Here is a 22,070-nt window from a genome sequence, read left to right on the forward strand (position 1 = left end):
GTCGATATAAATCATCTACCATCGTCATGACTTAAAGTTTTGCCATTTTCTGAAGTTTACGTAATGAATTGCTTTTCCAGATAGCAGTAGTTTAAGGCAGTTGCATAAAACGACACAAAAATCCACTGCTTTCATTTTCATATCGCTAGAAGTTTGGGCTTGCCCAAATAAATAATTTAATGGATACAATCGCACATTTACCGACGTGTTTCTTGAGTTTAAGACTTATAATTTATCGGCAAGCTAATTTCTCAGCAGCTTTTCTTGATAAAAAGAATATGCTCTAGAAAAACATTAGTTCGTTCCGACGTTGGGTTTTGAAAGTAAAAGTTTGGATAAATGAAGTTAAGAAGTTGATGTTTATTCCACATATGCCTTGTTATCCTGTGACAAAAGTGATGCTGGAGCAAATTTATTAGGAAGGCGTTTTATGCCTATTATTCTCTATTTTCTGATGAAAAATACTTTCTTGAAGAAAGCGTTTGCATAAATAAAACCACTTTCTTACCCACCTTGCTGAATAAAATGTGATGAAACGATTATAATCTGATAACAGGTTTGCTTGGCACGTTTTAAGGTTTATTACTAAACTTTTGAGGTATAGAGATATAGCGAATGGAAGGGGAGCAGCACTGGTAGTCATCTGCATAAAAATCTTAATGTGAAAAATGGTCTTACAGAGAACCACTTATCCTTGTAATAAAACATTTAGCATTCTTCAACTTTGCCGAGTCCACTTCAATATACAAAAAAATATGAATGAAATTGAAATTAATTAAGGAAAATGATATGAATTTTTTACTGAATTTTACAAGCATATAAAAGGAGATTTAAAATATATAACAAAAATTTTCTTGAATGTTTATTGAGACCACCGTTCGCTAAAATATTTAGAACTGTTACAAAACTAATTTGTAAGGGTTCTGAGAGATCAAATACAAAACGATTTCCAATTTAAAGGAACTGAATAGCGCCAACTTTCACTCTACTTCCATCTACTATTTACTATTTACATTAAATCCCGAAACTAACAAAATTAAACATTATTAATTAAAGGTAAACTCTTCATATGTATTATCGACCCTTCCAGCACGTGTGTGTTCAAAGACATGACTGAAATATTTTACATTCATTACCAGCACATTGGGGGCAATAATTAACTTTAAACGGTTTAGGGTTTCAACCTTATTTGGAATCGGTTTGGGCTTCCTTTGCCATTATATAACAACCAAAGGTCTATTCTCGTGGCAGTTGAAACTTTTAATCGAAATAATTAAGAGCAAAGATTAAATCGAAACTGCTTCAAAGGCTATACAGTTATTCGTTTTCCTAATTCTGCTTTAGAAATTTCTTCAGGAGTAGCTACTTATCGAATACCTGATTTCAATAAACATCCTGATACGTATTGCAAACGGCAGGATCCATAAATCTGCAGGTTGAGCGGGTGAATTATGTACTTTTTGCTAATATGAGGATTGAAAAAGTAGTGAGGGTAGAAATAATGAATAGTATTTTTCACTAGCAAACTGTTGATATAAATTGAGTGAAGTCATAAAGTCAAGCTTATATTCAACTGTCGAGAGCAGATTGAGAAACCCCCCTAATACAACTGAGCTAAAAATGAGGCCTCATTAGCACTATTAAGATACCAGAATACCTTAGCAGCGTTATTTATGGGAGCCAAGTTCCTCTCTGAAAAGATTCATTATATGTCGCAGTGCCACTAAACTGACATAGAAGTATACAGATTAAATTTTAGAACTCAATAAAGCTCAAAATATCCAGGTGCAAAAGTGAAAGGGGCTTGAGCGCTTTAAGTTTTTTTATGACCGTGCTACAAAGTACCTGGGCAACAATATAATCGCATCTTGTCGCAACAAGGGTCCAAAATAAAGGGGGTTTATTCACAATAATTGAACACATGTGTTTTAATGAAATGTACCACTCAAGTTAAATAAAGTTGAGCACAAAGGTTTCCAGCCTTCAGATTTCATCGAGCTTGCATGGAAATGGCCAACAAGTAGTTGACTACAATTAAAATTTCTGCAAGAGGGATTCTAGACTTTTGGAATATCAAATATTAACTGGCAAACGCCTGATATGATATTTCCGCCTTAAATGCAAACATAACTTTCATGACGCCAAAGCCAGAAGAAACATATTAGATTCTTTAGTGCTGCCATAGTTTAGTTAATGCAGGGACTTTAATTATTCCTCAAAAGAAATGGCTCGAAAAAGACAGACAGGTTAGAGGGCAGAGCGGCCAAAATTCAAATTATCTTATTTCACGGGATTCCTTCCTGAGCAAGTAGAAAACTTCTGAGAAGTTCAGAGACAAATGCGCTCCCTTTTGAAACTGATTAAATATCGTGGATGATGTTTTAAATCACGCTCCCCAGCTTAGATAAGACAAATTCTCTCGGAGGAATAGCAAAAATTCGACGCTCGGGAAATTCATTGCAAACGGAAAAAACCATAATATCTGCAATATTAATTATGTTCAGCTGTTTGAAACACAAACTGTTGCACTTGATGCAAACCAATCTAAATCAGTTAGTGATACGTCAAGCTTCCGAAAATTACATCCATAAGAAAACATTTTTATATAATTGAACTTCGGCCACATTTTGGACGATTTTTTTGGATCTAAATCCCCTGTGGTTATTCGCCACCCCTAGCTGAAGTGTAACCAGTTGGCATTTTCCTCTTGGGTGCTCATCTGCATACTTTTTCAAGTCAACTCAAATATCCATTTTTTGATATTTAGAATTTAAACATCTCCGACTTTTTCGGAGCAACCCTCTAAGTTACGACCCCAAGCTCGCAGAGACGTGAAGGCATCATTCAATTATATTTTCAAATTTATTTTAAGGAGACAACTTTCTGTTCAATTTTTAAATTGAGTCGCTTTTCCTTACGAGTGAGATAATAAAATAATGATATGGAAAATCAATGTGGAACGACAACATTAAAGAAAATATTTCAATGCAACCAATCTGCTCAAGTTATGACGCTTACGAGTACATACATTTTTTTTCGCGGCGGAAATGCGGTTTCAATTTTTACACACGGTAAAAACGACGGTCCAAAATGAAAATGACGGTCCAAAAGTTATATTACATACGTTTTCTAGTTAGACTTATTAGGGCAAAAGTGTGTTTGCATCTTGGTTGGACCAGAATCGATAATTAACACTTTTTATGGTTTATTCAAAAAATGAAACAATTTACACCCCAAAAAGAAAGTTTCGTGTGGATTATATAGGAAATTGATATTTCAATGTATTTTTCCTTAAGAATGTGGACTGAATATTACATCGAATGTGATTAAAAATTTCAGTTCTCATTTATTATGAGATTTATTAGATAAAGCTGCCGTTCAGAACAAGAATACTTTAAACCGGCGTGAAAAATTAAAATTAAAGAAATCCTGAATTTTACTGTGAGACTATGGCATCCGACATTTCCTTCTTTGATATTGGAGCCGGAAAATCCGTTTAAAAATTCCTCTCACAGCTGTTTGAAAAAACGAAGTTGCCTCTGCTAAGATCTAAAATATGAGATCGCTTGAAAACTTCGACTGTCGATAAGTCAAATCCAGTTTAAACATATTTCTTTCCTAACTTGATCCGAATGCAAATGGTATGAAAATTGCTTTATTATTTGTTCAGAGTTTCCGGACTCTGATGTTGCATATTTCAAGCAACCTGTTGTATTCTCGGTCGTTAGAAACTCGCTGAGGATTTAAGTTATTTAACTGCAATATGGACTTATCAATCGGAAGTTGTTTGTTAGTGTTTCATACCCCAAATTACAGTTAAGTGTAATTTAAAATTTGTTTCCATTTATGACATTTTCAAATTTTCCAAGGTGCTTGAATTTTGCATGAAACGCATGCTAAATGCATGAGTTTTTTTAAAAATGTGTAGTATAAAGTACTTGATTTAATTTTCCTAAAGCTTCTGCCAGGTCTGCGTTGCCGTCGAAGTGAAATGCTGCAGACATTTGCACTTTTACAAATTTAAAGAAATAACAAATAATATAATGATGTCAGCTGTTCGATTTATTCGAATTTTACTTCAGAGGAACATTTGGTAATATGTCGTTACGATTTTTGCCCTTTTGCTTTTTCTCGCTTTTTAACAATCTCAAGGGTTTTTTTCGCATATGCCCTTTTTCCCTCGATTTCACTAACAAGGCAGAGATACCGAATTAATAGAGCTTTCAACATCTCTGAATTATTTTGCATATTTAAATGAAATGTCAGGCACAACGGTATCTATGGCTTCCCAGTGTAAGCTAGTAATTTACTACTTTATATGTATATGTGACGTTGATATATTGTACCAACCTTTCTCAGCAGAGTAAACTATATCCGCCAAAAATACTGGGAAATACACTACATAACAGTATAAAGATATTTGCTCGATAAAGGGTTGGAATTAACTTGTCGTCAAGTGCTTGAAGTTATTTCGCTTAAATCGTGCAGTAAACATGAAGCTATTTATTTCACGTCTCTAGTTTTCCTGAAAGAGGAAAATTTACCTTTAAAGCGCGACAAACAAATTATTTTTATGTTCGTAGAAGGCTTGTACATGGTCGGCAAAGATTTACAGCCGCATTTCTTGAAACATTTTTTAACTTTAAACCCATACATTTACGGAAAAATAAACTAGCAATAATTGTCCCGTAATTGTAGTTTCCCTTAAAAACTTCTAAGCGAACACACTCAAATAACTGAAAACTGAAAAGGACCGAGATGGGCTTTATAAAACAAGATAAAATGCCCAGCAAAACAATTATCCACTCGCATAAACAGGCAACTACTTAGCCACATAACTGCAATAATGAAATTCCATAATTCAAATGCAAGTTCCGGAAGAAAGTTTAATTTTTGCCACTCACGGAAAATTGCAGAAAAATGTAATTTTGAAATGATAATTGCGACTTCACGAGTATTCCGATGGACTCGCCTTGATCGCCACTTCAAAGTTTGCGGCATCCAAAGTTTAAGTAAATAAAGTCCATAATTAACTCTAATGAGCGCTAGAAAAAATGGCAATATCGCTCTGGTGTTGGCAATAAAGAATATAACTTAAAGCTAAAGTAAATTTTGACGTTTCATTTTTTTCTACATTAAAATCACACTAAAATCAAATATAGGCGTCCTGTTGAATTGCCTGAACTTTTTTTTAAATCAGTTTTCTAAATTGACGTCGTTAGCTCTAAGCTCAGGTAATTTTACTGAGCTTCGTGAATACTTGCGGCGGCAGAAAATACGATTTTTGTTCTCAAAGCAGAAAAAACGTTGATAAAAAATGTTATAATTCAACTTTCCAGAAATAAGCGACTACATGCTAATGAAAAAATTAATGTTAAACTTCCTTTTTATGTGCACTGCTTCATTATACAAGTCTCTTTTTGACCTTTTTACAAATATTTGAAGGGGAAAGGACAGTAATCTTATTTCATTTTACATAGAGCTTTGCTTACTGACGACAGGTCTTTATTCTATACATGTCTGTTCTATTGTAATGTAACGGGCGGTTGCTTTCTTCCCAAATCAAGGGCAACAAATGCGGAAAACCCACACAGTTTCACGCTAATTCGCAGTGAGTAACTGTCTTATATTCACTTTATACGAATGAATATTTTCGCAATTTTCAAGAAAAATTGAAGTTTATCAAAAGGAAACATTCGCTTCACTTTTTATACATTCGAGTTGGAAAATCAGAAATCGATTGAAAGGAAATATTTCCTTTCCAGATCATTGGCCATAATCGAAATTGTACAAAAGGTCGGTAAATTTGCATAAAAAATGATGCATGCCACTTAGGCGGAAAACTACAAACATTCCAAGTTCGTTCGAAAGCTCGATTTAACAACTTGATCATTGAACGGTTATTAGAGGATATTATAGGTAACAGATGTCATTTCCCAAAATTTCCATTGTAAAGCTGATTTAAATAAATAATCGGCGATGTTCAACAAATCTCTTTCATATTTCGCTGCTGCTCAATTTGTTTGATAAAGTATTAAAAGTTCGAATACAGAGCAGATTTCTAGTGCCCATCATCATTAAAAAAAGTTTTGGATTTGATATCGTAATTGAAATTGTCGATGGAATTTTTTTGTGCGTTTCCACGGTGAAACCAGCTGATATGCAAATAACTATTCAAATTTCAAGAGTTGGAAACAATATTTTTTTTTATTAACTAACGGATTATTCTTAAGTGGTAAAACTAGTGACAGTAACAAACGATAGCAAATGTATAAAAATCTGATTTCGGAGCCAATTTCATTGAATTTGGCTGTTTCACTGTGTTATTCTTCAGCTGACCTAATAAAATACGGACAAGATATTTATCGTTACCCTTAAAACCCAGGCCACTCTCAGCTAGCCCTCTCAATTTGCTTCGATATTTTTTCCTCATTCGATATAATCTGATATTGACAAATATATTTGCCGAAGACAAAACGGCCACTACTATAGAACGTTATCCTCAATGCTCCCACTATAAATTGATGTGTTATGATATGAATGAGCACATAAGCAACAGTTAAATCCTAGAAAAAAGTTTAAATCTATCCATTACACAAATCAAAACCGATCTGTAAAATTTACCTTTGTCAATATGCAGAAGTTTAATTTTTACATTTTTTTAGACCTTGCAATAATTCACCTTAAATTGCAATCGATCTTCTACTCTGTATCCAAGATTGAAGGATTTTGTTGATTTACGTGATTGTCAAGTTTCCTAACAGTATAAGAGAATTGATAATCAAAGCTTGGTTGTTAAGAGTTTTTGCCAACAGAGTAAAAAGTTTGCAATTTTTCAAAATTCCTTTGAAAAGCGATTTATTGCGTTCTTCATTCTGATTTAATTTGAATGAAAATTTTTAACACGGATTATCAAAAGAGTTTATAAAGAAACTATGGGGTTTTTCGGGTTTTTAGGCCATCATGGAAAGATATTTTTCCTCGCGTTTTGCAAATGCGAGCTACGCCAAGCCAACTACCTTTGAGGATGTAAACGGTCGGGAATCAATTATTTTCCATGACGGATTAAAACCCCGAAAAAATTACCGGTGTGTTAGTTCAGATTCTATACGTTTCACTTTGCTGATTATCAATTTATCTCTTAACAATTAAGCCAAAGCGCCTCCGAAGAAAAAGCTTAACCATCTTTATGAAATAGAAATATAGATTCTGATTTACAAATTTCCAAATTGCTTTTTAGGAAGTTTTCTGTCTTGTTCTAACACTACCAGAAATATCCATTGAATTACTGATGGCCAAAGTTTTAATACACTTTCGTTTAAAATCGGATCAAATTGAATTCTCTATGGCAGTTCCCTAATAACTTATTTGTATGAAATGAAACTCGATAAATGGCAAATTAATAAGCCCTTTGTTAATTCGCTGCGAGTTAACAAACCGTTAAATATGCTTTCAATCCCGAATGAGCCAAATTACCCTAAAATTCCGTTTGGAAGTAAAGGTAATGCTTAAGTGGAAAGAACTTATCAATCATTAAAATCCCATCAATCAAATGTAAAGTGGGCAATATTTTCACTTATCGTCTGTTTGAAAGTTATTTTGGTAGGTAAGGGTTTCTAGCTGATGCCTTAATGTGCTTTAAGATACCGTGGAGTTGAGACGTTACAGATTAGCGTAGCTTCATGGATTGTTGGTAACTGATATATCAATTTATCCATTACTTTTGTTAATGTGACACGTGGAATAAATAATGGTTTATTGCGCTCCAGGAAGTTCAACATTTCAAGGAGACGCGAACTTCAAACACGTGTGGAAAAGCACATACGGCTTAAAAGCAGCTCAAATTTCAATTCAGTATCAGAGAAATACTATAGTAGATTTATCTTGTCAGATCTCATTGATGAATTTATTCTCGCAAGGTTCAAGGAGATGAAATATATGTTTTACATAAAGCAAACATAAACTCTTTCGTACGGGATACCTTATTTTTCGATGATTTGAATGAATGTGCAAAAAAATTAATCGCCATTGTCTATATGAAACTAGCTTTTAGTTTTTCGCCAGTTAATAAAGCGGGGACAATTTTATAGGACAATATATAGTTGAAAGAGCATTTACATAAAGCTGACTGGCAATTCACTTTAAAAATACGAGAGGAGTGTGTTTCTGACCAAATAAACCCGTTTAGCAATTAACATAACGTTCCACTTAGCTTGATGGAAGTCCTTCTCAATGGAAAGCTTTCCAGGTCCATTTCATTTCCGGTTATAATTTAAATAAATGCCAAAGTTAGTTTTATGCCTCTGTTAAGGCGAGAATTTCCAAAGCTTTAAACATTTTTTCCAAAGGTTCCTGCGAATGAATTAATTCCTTCTCAGTTGTGACATTGTTACATTGTAATTCGACATACTGACTGAATGTTTTTTGATGCGAGTTTAAATAAATTGTAATGAGCAACAATGAAAAATCGATCCTTTACCTTGATAAAATAAGTAAATCACATTTCAAGGTACGAAATTCAAAGCTCATGAATTGTTAAATTGTGTCAGTATTCACAAAATTTAAATATTCCCAATAAGGCGCAGTTCAGTTGTGTTTCAAATCCCCTCGATTCCGTTCGTACTGTGAGCATAGAAAGTTTAATTGCATTCTAAAGTTGGTAAGAAAACTGTGAGAAATCATATTGCTTTTATAATTTTACTTATCAAAGTTTTGAAATATGCTGATAAATTTTATTCGAAACCAATCGTCCTATCCAGATGTGCAAGTTAGCAGAAAAATTTTCAATTAAGTTCGGAATTGTTTTCTAACTTGTATTAAAAGTGTTAAGTAAATCATTGCGTATTTAGTATGTTGCAGTTCTAAATGGCAAATAAATAAATCTAGAATGCCCATTCGATTAAGGAAACCAGGACTATCTGGTCATTGAACGAAAGTACTTTACATACTCTTGATACTAATAATCTGAATATCTCATAGGTGGTTCAAATCTAGGTTCTACCCCATATTTAAATATCAAAATTAGGTAATATTTGCTCAAACATCGATAAGAGCCTGCAGCGGCGTAGATACAGATTTCCATTGTATCAAAATATATAAGCTTTTAAGCTTAATTTGGGGTTTTTGATTTACCTTTTTAACCTTCTTCTTTGTCGAGTTTTTCAATATAAAATTAAAATTGAGCTATATTAACTCTGGATCTTGATGATGGAAAGTCGTTTTCTCATCAAGCTCGCTACTAATTTAACTTGGTAATGTAAAGAGCACTTTGTGATATTTCAGGTTGAAGCTTGTTTTAAGCCCCATACGTGTACAATAAAGTGCATTTTAAATGTTATTTTCATCTGCAACAGTTTCGTATTTAAACATCTGCACTTTTTATGAGTTTTGAGTTTATTTTGAAATAAGCCTCTAGTTTGCAAACAATATACTTAGTCCACTTGACGGGTACCATTGGAGAAGATTTCTTCAACATGAAAGCAGCAGCTTTTTTCTTGAAGTTATTTTCGGCTAATTTTAGATAACTGTTTGCAGCTTTTACAAAAAGCAGGGGTGTCGAAGTTTGAAGTTGCAGACCCACGGCTACGCTCCTGAGGATTTCTATTAGAGACATCCCCAAAGAAAAGTGAGCAAACAAACGGACAGCCAAATACGGTTAATGTCAGTCTCGTTTGAACTCAAGAGATTTCAAAATTAAGTGATCGAATTGGTTTCCTACATGATCAGCAATGCGTTATCTAGTTCTGTTGCTAGCGACGTGGCCAGTTTTATGCCAAGGTAAGTCTCTCAGCACTCGTATCATTAAGTAAAAGCCCCAAACTGGAAATTGTTTATTTGGATAAAGACGCTGGTCGTTGGCAAACAACGATTTTATCGGATATTTCAAGGACTTACTTCAATTATGGCTCTTATTATAAGCAAAGAGCGTTAAGCCATCAAAAGCATAAAATGATGTTGAAATTTGCTTTTAAAACAAAAACACGAAAAATGAACGACGTATTTTCAATGCCGTTGGTTTAGAGAATAATAAAATTGTGTCGCCTTTAATTTTCTAAGAAAAAACGCTTATGCGGAAATTTAATTTTCAGGTTTAAGTGGGATTAATCGCTATACAAATTATGTAAAAATTGTTGGGTAATTAAGTGTTGGGCTGTTTTATAAACTGAAATTTTTCCACATGAAATTTGCTTTGAAAACTCCAGTATTCTGGCAAAAGCCCCAAAACAGGGGCTTAAATATATTGCTATTATATATACCTGATATTTCTTGCGACATAATTCGTAATTTAATTTAGCTGGACGAATTATTATTAGTGAATATTGGCCCTGATTATTAGCTGGAAACCTGTAAATTTCTACCAACTTTCGATTTTCTACTAAAAAGGCCTTAATTAGTAAATCTCCCTACTAAATATGCCAACCTTTTATAAACCCTAAAATTAAGTGTCACATAAAGATCAAATTACCTTTCAAAATAAATTAAGCAGAAATTGCTATTTTTAATATTTCGCGGATCGTATTTCGGGACGTGACTGGGGAAAATATGAACAAAATTTAAAGATGGAAATTAAAATGAATTTTCCAGGAAAACCTTTCGTGTTATCCAGATTATTAGATTATCCTGAAAAGCTCATATATCACCACCAGAAAATGTTTCTACCGTATGATACCTCCTCTTCCATAAATATTATTAATGAATCGCTCAAAATAGGTATCCTAAATATCCCAGCCATTTGGCCCTATTTATGTCAGATTAAGTACAGTTATCTCGGATTTGTGTTCTGTTAATTCGGAAATTATGTTTATTTCTTCGCGACATTGGACTCTTTTGACCTGATGAACAGTTACTTTTAAAAGAATTAAAACACGCAACTTTAATACTCTGATATTTATATATTTCTCTATTTCTTTTCCCTAATTGTTTTCGTTTATAATAAATACTAAAAACCACTTAAAAGCACAGAAACTTAAGGTTTGAATAATTCCCACCTCAAACATCAATTCAATAAATTTGACTTTAAAATATTCTTCAAATGTTATCCATTGACATTTCTACTCAATAAAGAACCAGATTGACTCTCGAAAGCAATTTAGCCAACAATATTTTTGGATAATTTATGTAGCGTAATCGATGGTGACCTATGAGTTCCTGCATATATGCATATATAATATCATTGTTTAAATCAGTTACCGATAATTCACGTTTCAATAATAAGTGGCACTCTTTGATTTGGGAAAAACCAGGATTGTTTTCCAATCCATTCATATAAAACGTTTTGCCATCGTTCAAGAACATGTTGAATTATTGGTCAATACCTGATGTAAAATTACTATCCTTTACTAGATTCTAGATCTCCGTCCCTTCTGACGTGCATAATGTGGGCAATAAAGCCAATAGTTAGTTATTTCAGAAAAATTAGAAGTTTTGCACTTGTACATTTGATATATCCAAATAGGCCAAGGCTATTTTTCAACGTAATTACCGACCATGAAATTAATTAAATCAGGGCAATTAGCATAATTCGAATTGAGTTCCTTGATCCAAACACTTAACTATCTATCAATTTGGGCGCTGTGAATAAATACAGATTTTAATCCAAATTTTTGACGGTTATGTAAAGAGTATCTCCAATTTCAGCATAACAACGTTTGTGGATTTCATAAAATTATTCAAAAGTAACAGGACATTTATTTATTTTATTTAATTATAATTAATTCACCCTTCACAAATATTATCGGCTATACTTTGAATCGCATTTATTCACTACTTCATATAATTCCCTTTACGTAAACTATACGTGTTTTGCACAACGGTATTTATATATTTTTGTGGCTGAATGAATGATATTCAAAATATGTATATAATTCACTCAACATTTTGCACTTTAAATGAAATAACAAGCGCCATGGTTTCCAGTTTCGATTTACAATATTGCGAATCCTACAATTTCAAAACACTCAAACTAACTACCAATTAAACAGTGGAAAGTGCTGTTTACATATTGACTTTTTTGACACCAGAAAGTTTGCGTTTTTCATTCTGATTGGAAGCATTCAGAACAGCGTTGAAAATGTACGTCTTTCAAAGTTTAATTAAAAGTGCTCCCAAATAAAATTAAAACACGCTTAGCCATATATTTGAAATACGATCAATACGTTGTAATATTGCAGATATGAAATTATTTATGTTTTATTATTTTGGGTAGTAGTTGTTTATTTGCAAACTCTGATTTATCGTCATTCTATTTAATTACTAGCTGCGTGGTTGAGTTTTTCCGATTTCGGTTTTCAGAGATCGACAACTAATTTATACCTGACAGCATTAGAAAAAAAACGGTTATAAATTCAGCTTAAAAGAAGGCGATATTTGTGCTTCTGACATCCGTCTTGCCCAATTCCGCGATTGCTAGATCTCCAAATGGCAATTATTGAAGTGGTCTAAACCGTTAGCGGAAGCAATCGATATATGAACCAATATAAATTTGGCTTCGCCGAAAAGTCTGACCCTTTCTTATCGCATATATCCCTTTTAGTAAGCAAGTAATGCACTTTATAGACCGGAAATATCATCGTTCAACTCAGCTGGAAAACCCCAATTTTTCGGGTTACACCTCGAAAAATTGGCCTCTAGAATCACTTGATTGAATACATGTTCAAACTTATTTGCTGATATTTTCTCTTAACGAACGGGGAGCAAAACATAAATGAAGAATTAATTTTCTACGATGTGTTAACGAGATAATGTCATCGTTCCAGGATTTAACTTGCAGACTCGAAAGCTTTGCTGCAGTCTTGGAACAAATTATTCAACGAATGGCCAGGAATGCAAACAATTCCAACCCCCAATTCCAGGTGTTGCTGCGCCAGATGAAAGGGCCTGCATAAATACAATCGATATCTGTTGCAAAAAAGAACTGCGGTAAGTACGAGGAAGAAAATTGATTGAAAAATCATTTGAAAAGCCCACTATTTTGTGCTCTAAAGCTCTACCAAATATCGATTAAGGGTGGCTTTCAACTGGATATCCGGCAAAACAAACATTCGAATTTCTTTACAATGGAAAGCATTAAGAGATTGTGTATTTAAGCAACAAAGACCAATATTTCAGTCACATTTATTTAAAATTTTCCCGCAATGGCCGCAAAAGATAAACTAACTCTTTTGATATACTGAGTAAACAGGTGAGTTTTTCGGGCTTTTAGGCCGTCGTTGAAAATAATTCGTTTTTGACGATTCGTAAGCACGAGTGGCGTTGAATAACGTTTTAGGTTGCATTCGGACTCGATCTTGCGAAACGTCTTTTAAATTAAAGAAATAATTATTTTCCACGGCGCCCTAAAAGTATGAAAAACTGACCAGTGACCAGTGATGTTTGATAAAAACACTCGCAAGAGCTGGGAAAGGGTTGTGCTAAAACTAGCTCAGATCCGGGGTTGTTTTGGTCAATTTTGGAAAACAGTAATTTTCTAGCTGAAGACTCTCATCAACTGTTGGCGGGTGAATGTATGAAATACAGTGGCTGAAAATATTAATCCGCTAAACCAATCCTGTAATTATCGAGATGGGTAATGAGGACCAAATTAACTCGATGAATGCATCATTGATCTCTTTTCTCCTGCAACCTCTAATTTATTCAAAATTTCCTTCCTCGTGGAGCTTGTTTCGCGTTAGGAAAATGTTGATTATAATTTTATTGCGGATGTTGGTAGAATAACAAACATAATAACCAGATTTTATGAATTGTATTGTGACTTACTTCACTGTATTTTTTGTAGCAATTATTTGCATTAATCAAGGAATTCAGTCACTTTATGGAATTTCGCAATTTTCGAAATGCTTACGAAAGCATTTCAATTTGAATAATTCGTCAATGTAAAGCAGCGACACGCAGATTTTGTTTTCCATTTAATGGATTAATAAGGAAAGGTTATAAAAAACTTCAAACAAATGAATTATTCGAAGAAAGCCCCACATTCCAACAGAGATAATCTTACGCCTGGCACTGATTGACTCAGTAAAATGCCTAAACTCGAAAAGATAGCATCCGATTAAACGATTTAGGCATTATTTGCATAACCCCAGTGAAAGTAAATAAGGAATAGTAGATATGATAAATGTGTAAAAACATTAATCATAATATTTGCTTTTAAGCAGTTCCCGAAGAGGAGAGATAGACACCTCATAAATTATTATGTATCTTGGTGACAAATGGTTTCCATCTCCATGTATACTTTTATAGCGATTAAAATTCGGGCAATCATTTTATCGCCTCTTTCGAGGATCCTTTATTCCGAATTGATATAAAAAGATAAATCAGTTTTTTGAACATCAAGAGCGACTAATCTAAGCCAGTAGCTTAGCAATAATCAAATGGTACATTTGTCTCTGTCCAGACCATACCATTTCAAGCTGATGATCCGAACATAAATTACCTGGCGCGCAACTTGGCGAATTAAGATATTTTAGTTATCAAGCAGCTAAGTTATACATTAAGTTCCTTAAAGCACCAGGCACATCCCGAGCCAGTATTAATCACGAAAATCAAGCCACAGGTAACAAATGTTGATTCAACAAATGCAACGATATTTATTGCAGTGCTTTGAGACAAATTGTTGGCAAGGATTATGCAACGTATAAATTACAGAAGCAGTTTCTTAATAGAAAGGATTTTAGAGCAGACTAAATTTAACAAAAGGTTGCTGGATGTTTACACTTTGCCAAATATTATTATGAAGGAAAGTAAAGCACTTAATTCAATTTACACTAATCTATTCCATTATTTCAGTATCTAAGCAATGAGCAAAGATGAAATGTATTCCGAGCTCTTCGCATTCACCTCGATTTATTCAAATATCGCAAATGGTGCAAATTGAGGATTTTAAATCCCTAATTGCTTTTAGCGCTGCGTTTGCTCAGATTCGCTCGTTAACATAATACCAAAAAGCAAACGGGCCTTAGAACACTAATACTATAAACCACTGAATACAGTTGAGAGGATTGGAAATTCCTCGCAGTATTGAATCTATTCTAATGGTCTACGTTTTATCACAGTGACTTGATATTAGCTACAAGAGCTTTAAGATAAATATTGAGAGTAGTCTCTAGTGAAATAGGAGCCTATATACCTAAGCGTTTATGGGTTGGAATAGTATTATTTGGGGAGAAATTGGGTATCTCTTGAGGGAAAAGATAACAATTTAGTCAATACACTTTACCCATTGAGAAAATCCGAATTATGTAGGTGCTTAAACGTTGCTGCCGTGAATAGGGTACCATAATAACCAATAACCAATTAATAGAAAAATATAGATTTACATCACTCGTATTCGCATCGAACTAAAAGACATATCGGATGTCCCAGCAAGGGCGGATCCAGGAGGGTCATGATCACCTTGTCTATGTCGACTAACGTTAATTTTTCTAATTTCAACAACAAAAACTGAATTTTTACTACATAACACCCCCCCTGACTTGGAAATTAGATCCTTAACTTGAAAGCTGGATCCGCCGCCGCTGAATGTATGATATTCAAATTTTGCTTTCTAGGCAAAACTACTCGAATTTCATTTACTCCCGTTGTTATGACTGAATCGAATTTTCAATTCTCTATCCAACGATGCTAAAACGAATTATGTGGCTCAAATGGAGCTTGAGAAACTTCGAAAACGGTAGCGTCATGTTTGAGTTGATTTTGCAACTCAAAAAAAACCACGCAAATCTATAACTTCTTGAACTCGAGACTTTTTTGAGAAAACTGCCMACATTTCCTTATCAATGGTTCACTTTTTAAAAAGGCTATTTGGTCATCTCTGGAATGATCTAAAAATGAGCGTTCTTGCTCAKKWWGCTTCCGAGAAATGAGCAAAAACAGGACGAAAAACATGAAATTTTCGCATAAWCTTGCACCAAACAWAAGTGTCTGATATTCAAATTTCGCTTTCTGGGTCAAAACTACTAAATTTCCTCACTGATGTTGTTATGWCTGAATCGATAATGTCATGTCATGACCAACTATGTCATCATRGTTGTCATGGSGGTCATGACCCCCCTCTGACTTGAACGCTGAATTCGCCCCTGTGTCTTAGTTAWTTTTTTATCGGTTTTTMTCGGTTAATTTTTTATCGCATGGACCAGAAAGAATTCTGGTCYATGCGGAAAGAAAMTAAGTACTAAAATAACAAAAGAAGTTCCAAATAACGACTTCCTCTAATTCAATCGCACTGTTAGTCGTTGATAAACGCATTTTATTGCAACTAAACTTTGGCTTTTAAAATGCAAGACCATCTTTGGTTGAAATTCATTTCTAATATTCCCGAACGTAAGAGTTTTATAAAGTATTTTCGCTCACTTTATGAAACTTTATTAAAAGTTGAAACAAAACCCACTCTTGTTTTCGATACAAATATTTTCGTAATATTTTTTATATCGTCTCTGCTGCGGGCCGGCGGAATTATAAAGTAATTTCCGTTAACGTTTACCTCGTTTTCCACCCTTTTTGCCCTTTTTTCTTCTCGAATATGATTAATTAAGGGTGAAAGTCTTGAAGGGAAGAATTTAAGGTGTTCGTTTGAATGCCGTGTTTTAATGGCAGTAAGAATATTTAAACCAATTAAACAATTTCAGTAATGTGCCCAATCGTGGCACGTGCGCTTTTTACTTCTTTGCTATCAACCCTTCTTGCAAATCTCAGCGTTTTAAAAGTAGATTGATAAGCAATGTATAATAATTTAAATATCGCATTGTTAATATACATTATTCGTCAGCTGCCGTTTCTGTAACCAATTTGTTTCAGGACCTTTCACAGATACAGTCGTTCCTGGCAAATATAACTTGAGCGTTTTTGAGGTTGCATTTTGCGAATGTTCTAAAATTAAATTCAACGTTCTGAGAAATATTGAATAACAATGGATGTCCGCCAATCGTTTATATCTGTAGCGAAATGCTCTAAACCGACAAAATAAAATGTGTATGGAGCTTTTACCCTATGTCGATTGCGGGTTAATTAATAATTGGCAAACCGGACGCTCACAAGCTTTTCCAATTATTTTTTAAATAATTATTTAGCATCAGAGTAAAATGTCAACTACCACACGCGGGGAGAGTGTTTTAAATAGGCAAGAAACTACATTATATTACTTATTATATTATGGGTTTGTGGCGAAAGTATTGGGTTGGCGACAAAGTATTTTCGGCTTTTTCGTGTGAAATAACAATAAATTTAACTCTCATAATACAGGCCCATCATTCGTTCATCGAAATTCGATCTAGAGCGAGTGATTTGTCGATTTGKAAATTTTGATGATTTGYWACAAAACGTACGATTTTCTTTAAAAACTTCATCTCTAAAAAATSCAATCGGTTGAAAAACTTGGAAGTTATGATGATTTGAAGGTTGAAAAGACGATTTGCCGAACTAAATACTGTGAATTTTTTTTTGAACATTTTCAAAATACATCAGATTGTTTGCAAATTGCATTCTCGACACATTCTGTCAGAAATTTTGTATTTGCATCAGATTGAATTTAAATGGGCTCTGAATATTGGCAAGCGTAAAACTCTCAAACTTCCGTGCCTTACGCTGTAACTCGGTCAGTTTTTTTGTCATATTTTGCAGAAATTCGAAAACTCTTAAAATGCCCATAAACTTGGCGTGAAAATACTGGTTCACGGCCAAAGTTCAYTTTGGTCACCGTTTCAGCGCCAGGGGAGTTTGGATTAGTTTTAAATTTCCAAAGATCTGAAGCGCTAAAAGTTTTGTTAAAAGTTTGGCGACGCACCAAGATCTTTTAACTCAAAAATTCATTTTTAGGAAATAGTCAATGGTTTACAAAAAATGTTTGCAATAATTTTAATGTTCTATTATTTACTTTAATAAATTATCGTAATAAGGATAGAGGTACTATCCTTATTACGATAATTTTTTAAAGTAAAGATATTTTTGTTCCGCTGTTAAAGTTTCGAAACCCTAAGAACAAGCTGTAAAAACGATTCCAGCCTCAAATTGGATAGCGGCAACAGCAGGGAGTAAAACGAGTTCGACTTCAGAGTGTGCAAATATACATTTTATTGAATCATATAAATTAAATTAGATGTTCCAAGATTGATGTTTGCAAGTTTTTTTTGTTCTTTTGCGTCGTAAACACCCCATTTCTCGTTCCCACTTATTATGGCGCTTTCAAAATGGATCGCTTCTTTGAGGTTCGTGGAGAAAAAAACTTGAGACTTCTTGATTGAGCTTTCAGATCAAACCTAGGCGTTTCAAATAATCACGCTCGAGTTCGATAAATTTAATTTCTAAATGTAAATCTCTCTAAAGCGATTTCACGAGTGGTTATTCGCCGGTTTGCATCAATTAATGCTCTGATTGTGTTTTCGTCAGATTAATGTGGCCTTCCGGGACGTGGTCCATCTTCAATATCAACATTTCGGAATTGAATTTTGCAAGCCTGTTTTGGCACTGACGTTCTCTCAATACATCGTCTCCATTCACAACGCATAACTTTTTCTTGGTTGACCAGTATTTTCACCTTGTTGATGGTAAAAATTCTCAAAATGGGCACACAGTTTGAAAGGGTTTACGACGAAAATCGCCTTGTAGAGTTAATCAGTTAGAATTAAGTTAATCCAATGATTTGGCGGCTTCAATGGCTAGATGAAAAAATTAAATCAACTATCCAAGCAACCTAATACTTGAGTCTCATCAATTTAATTTCAGAGCTCTTCAGTGTAACTTGGGCATTGATGATGCAAAATCTGGCGCTTGTGTCCAACAGATTGGCGATAGAGCGGTAAGATTCGAAAAAAATCTAGTGTTACTTAAGAGAACAAACAACAATCTCCTTAGGATTGCTGTGATGCTTGTCAGCTGGGGATTGAAGCCAAGAAAGCCGGAGATGAATGCGTTGATGTGCTGGGACTAGGATCTCCGTCTTCCGAAGCACTTACCAAATGTTGCGAAGAATTCGTTGTGGAAAATCAGCCAATTGCACCGATTGCCAGCACCACACTCAAGCCGTTTCCTGGATTAGAGCCGACTGTTTCAGCTGAGAGTTTAAAATATTCAAAAGCTGATGATGAGGTCTATCCAGGTGAGTTTAAATATATTTTTACGGAAAATCAAAATATTTTGAGACAGCCCAAATCTGATGTTTTATGAATGACTCAACTGATCCTCGAGACTTATTGAGAGCCAATATTCTCGTTGGGAAATTCGAATTATAAATATTTCTTGAATGGGAATGGAACTAGGGCGCACCCAATAAACTGCATTAGCTTCGTTTTTCTTTTTTATTGCTGCTCCTGATGGAATGCCAGTGCGTGCGGGATAAAGTGCTGTTCGTATGATTTTTTTATTATGTATCAAATTTACGGACTGGCACACTTGCAAAAGCTGCTGTCGAAAAAGCTGCCAGCCGACATTACATTCACTTTATTAGCAGGCTGAACAAAATATAATGGACTGACCTCGTTCAGAATTTATTGACTACAACCTAGCGCAAGAAAGATGGGATGCGAATGGCGCTAATGGAACACAAAAAGCACCCTGCTTATATTTGCTATATGGAATAAACGTGCCAGATCCCTAGTTTTTTCGACTTCTGATAAGTTTTAGACTTACGCAGCGTTATTGACCGAAAACCTGAACAAAGTTGGCTGCGACATTAAATCCACATTTCCAAAATCCCCGATGAATCTAAGAAAACCCAATCAAAATCAATTTAGGACTGAAATTTTGGAATAAAATCCGGACATTTCCATGCAAAATGTCTTTCTACTTAACCCAAATGGCGATTTCATTACGGCGAAAAGAACTCGCCGGAACGGATTCCCTATAAAGAGCTTACATATTGATAAAGTTAAATCGTAAAACGTTTCAATTCCTTGTCTCACTTTGCAATAATCATCAGCATGAAAATATCCGAAATTTTGGAACTTTTAAATTTATTTCTGCATTGAATGTAGTTCCACAGCTTCGTTAAATCTGATCAAGATCTTTTAGACTTGCAGTGACCTTTCCGTCTGTTAAAGTCCAAAAACATTTCTATCAAGTGGACCCAGCCCGGAAGCTAATTTTGCTCAAACGAAGGAGATAATACTTGTCTGACATCTGCACAGCATAAAATTTTTCAATAGAGCGCGTACACAAAAAAATATTTAAGAAATTAATGAAAACTGTTTTTATATACGATTTTTGGTTTGAGATAAAGTTGATTTCAAGAAAATTTCGAATAATCGTTAGAGTTAATGCTTCATTCCAAGTGAAAGTCCAATTAACTATAGTTAAGAGAAATTTTAAAAATTTGATACTATACGGAAGTAATTGCGAGAAAGCGATTTAAACTATTTTCAAGATCGCCACACTTTGGTTGATACCGGAAGTAGGTATCAGCTTGCTTATTTTAAATGGAACACCCTGTATATTGTTACCTTTTTTAATTCTTCTCCAAATTATAAATACATTTCATGTATGTTTTTCCATACGTAAGTCTAACTGTTTCTGGTATATTCGAAAATTTGTATAAGAAATGTCAGCTGCAGGTATTAGAATAATTTTAAATTTTTTCGAAGCAAGTTTGTTTTATTTAATTTGAGTTGCATATTGATACTGAGTGGTAAACAATAAATTTCAAAATTAAATTGAGGAAACCGCCCAAAATCATTTTTTTTAAATGGAAACTCAAATGAAATTTTGATAATTTTCTCTTTTTTAGTATAAAAAATAAGGGTAATTTTGGGTAAGGTTGTGTATTGAAAAAGTGTTTAGCTTTCCCAATATTGTTAATTTAATGTTTTATATGTCCTTTTAATCCGAATTAACTGATAATAGCTATAATTAAATAATAACAATTTACTTATAATTTTATAAGTTACTGCACTAATAACCATGGCAGCTGAGAATTGACTAGAGAAATAGGAAAAACGTTAAGTAGACAATATTTCGAGAACTTATCATGTTTGGCATAGACAACCTTAGTCGAACTTGCCCTTATTTTAATACCAATACCGAAGATAAAATTATCAAAATTGGGGGTTTCTACTTGAAGAAATTAATTTCAGGCGGTTTTCTCAATTTCCATATATAGACCATAAAGTGGACACCCTGTATAAAACTTTTCAGTGATGCTCAATGATTGTTCATTGAGCATCACTCATCATTGAGCGTATCGTTCTTGAGAAATGCGAAGAGAATTAAGAAAACATATCAGTTGGGGATTTTATTTTGATTTTTGGACATTTTTTGTCAAACCATTTGCTCAATAAATGCGAACATTTTTCTTCAAAAGAATATATTTGTATCAGTGCCATCAAAACCAATTTCCCTGTTTCATAAATTCTATAATACTTAAAGATGCAATTAGAACATGAGTAAAATATGGGACAATATTTCATTTTTATGATTTTCAGGTCTGTCAGAGGAAAACGTTTGCGAAACCGGAGAATTTTGTGCCCAGCTGTGTCTGCCGTCGGGAAAAACTTTTAAATGCAGTTGTTTCCCAGGCTACCAGCTTATGAAAGACGAAGTGTCATGCAAGCCCATTAAACGTGCGAAAGGGAGTAGGTAAGAAAGCAAAACAACTAAAATCGCAACATTTTAGCCAGTTTGTTCCATGTGCCGTGCTTTAAGTTAATATCAAATTTCGCCATACTTCTGAAGCCACTTGGAAATTACCATAATTAATCACTGAGAGTTGTGAAAGCTACATTTTGCGTATAATGTAATTATTTCGGCAATAAAATCGAATAGATTTTCGAAGAAGTTTCCATGTCAAGATTAATTTTCTCCGCAGCAAGATGTTAAATAACGGAAGGTGACTTGAGAACTAGCTCATATTCTCTTCTCTCCGGCATGAGAACGACGTTTTTCTCATTTCACGCGATTCCCCTTGTTCTGAAATGCTTTGCGCAAAGTACTAGAATACTAATTGTTGAGCAGCCCCTTTATAGGACTAATTCTCACTGTATGTTCGCTGTTTATGTTCCTATCATAAAATGTAAGTCCGGATTAAACAAACCTGCTCTAACCTCGTAAATAAAAGGGATGTTCTTTTCCTCAATGCAGAATTAGCAAGG

The 22,070-nt window shown here is 34.0% G+C and overlaps 1 protein-coding gene across 2 annotated transcripts in view; it reads left to right on the top strand.

Annotated features, from left to right (window-relative positions):
* The first annotated feature begins 8,561 nt into the window (after positions 1–8,561).
* Positions 8,562–22,070, top strand: part of LOC109532873 (fibulin-2) — a 31,057-nt gene continuing 17,548 nt past the window's right edge. Inside the window, exons 1-6 of one of the 2 annotated variants that reach the window (XM_019897971.2) lie at positions 8,562–8,659; positions 9,535–9,777; positions 12,756–12,918; positions 18,715–18,787; positions 18,844–19,087; positions 21,405–21,558. In XM_019897971.2, coding sequence (XP_019753530.2) covers positions 9,729–9,777; positions 12,756–12,918; positions 18,715–18,787; positions 18,844–19,087; positions 21,405–21,558 — 683 coding nt within the window. In that variant the 5' untranslated portion in view covers positions 8,562–8,659; positions 9,535–9,728. Of the gene's footprint in view, positions 8,660–9,520; positions 9,778–12,755; positions 12,919–18,714; positions 18,788–18,843; positions 19,088–21,404; positions 21,559–22,070 lie in introns of both variants that reach the window. The other variant, XM_048661367.1, reaches the window with a different exon arrangement.

Source organism: Dendroctonus ponderosae, unplaced genomic scaffold (assembly GCF_020466585.1).
Source record: "Dendroctonus ponderosae isolate FM_Combo_2020 unplaced genomic scaffold, Dpon_F_20191213v2 Dpon_F_20191213_1, whole genome shotgun sequence".
NCBI lineage: Eukaryota > Metazoa > Arthropoda > Insecta > Coleoptera > Curculionidae > Dendroctonus > Dendroctonus ponderosae.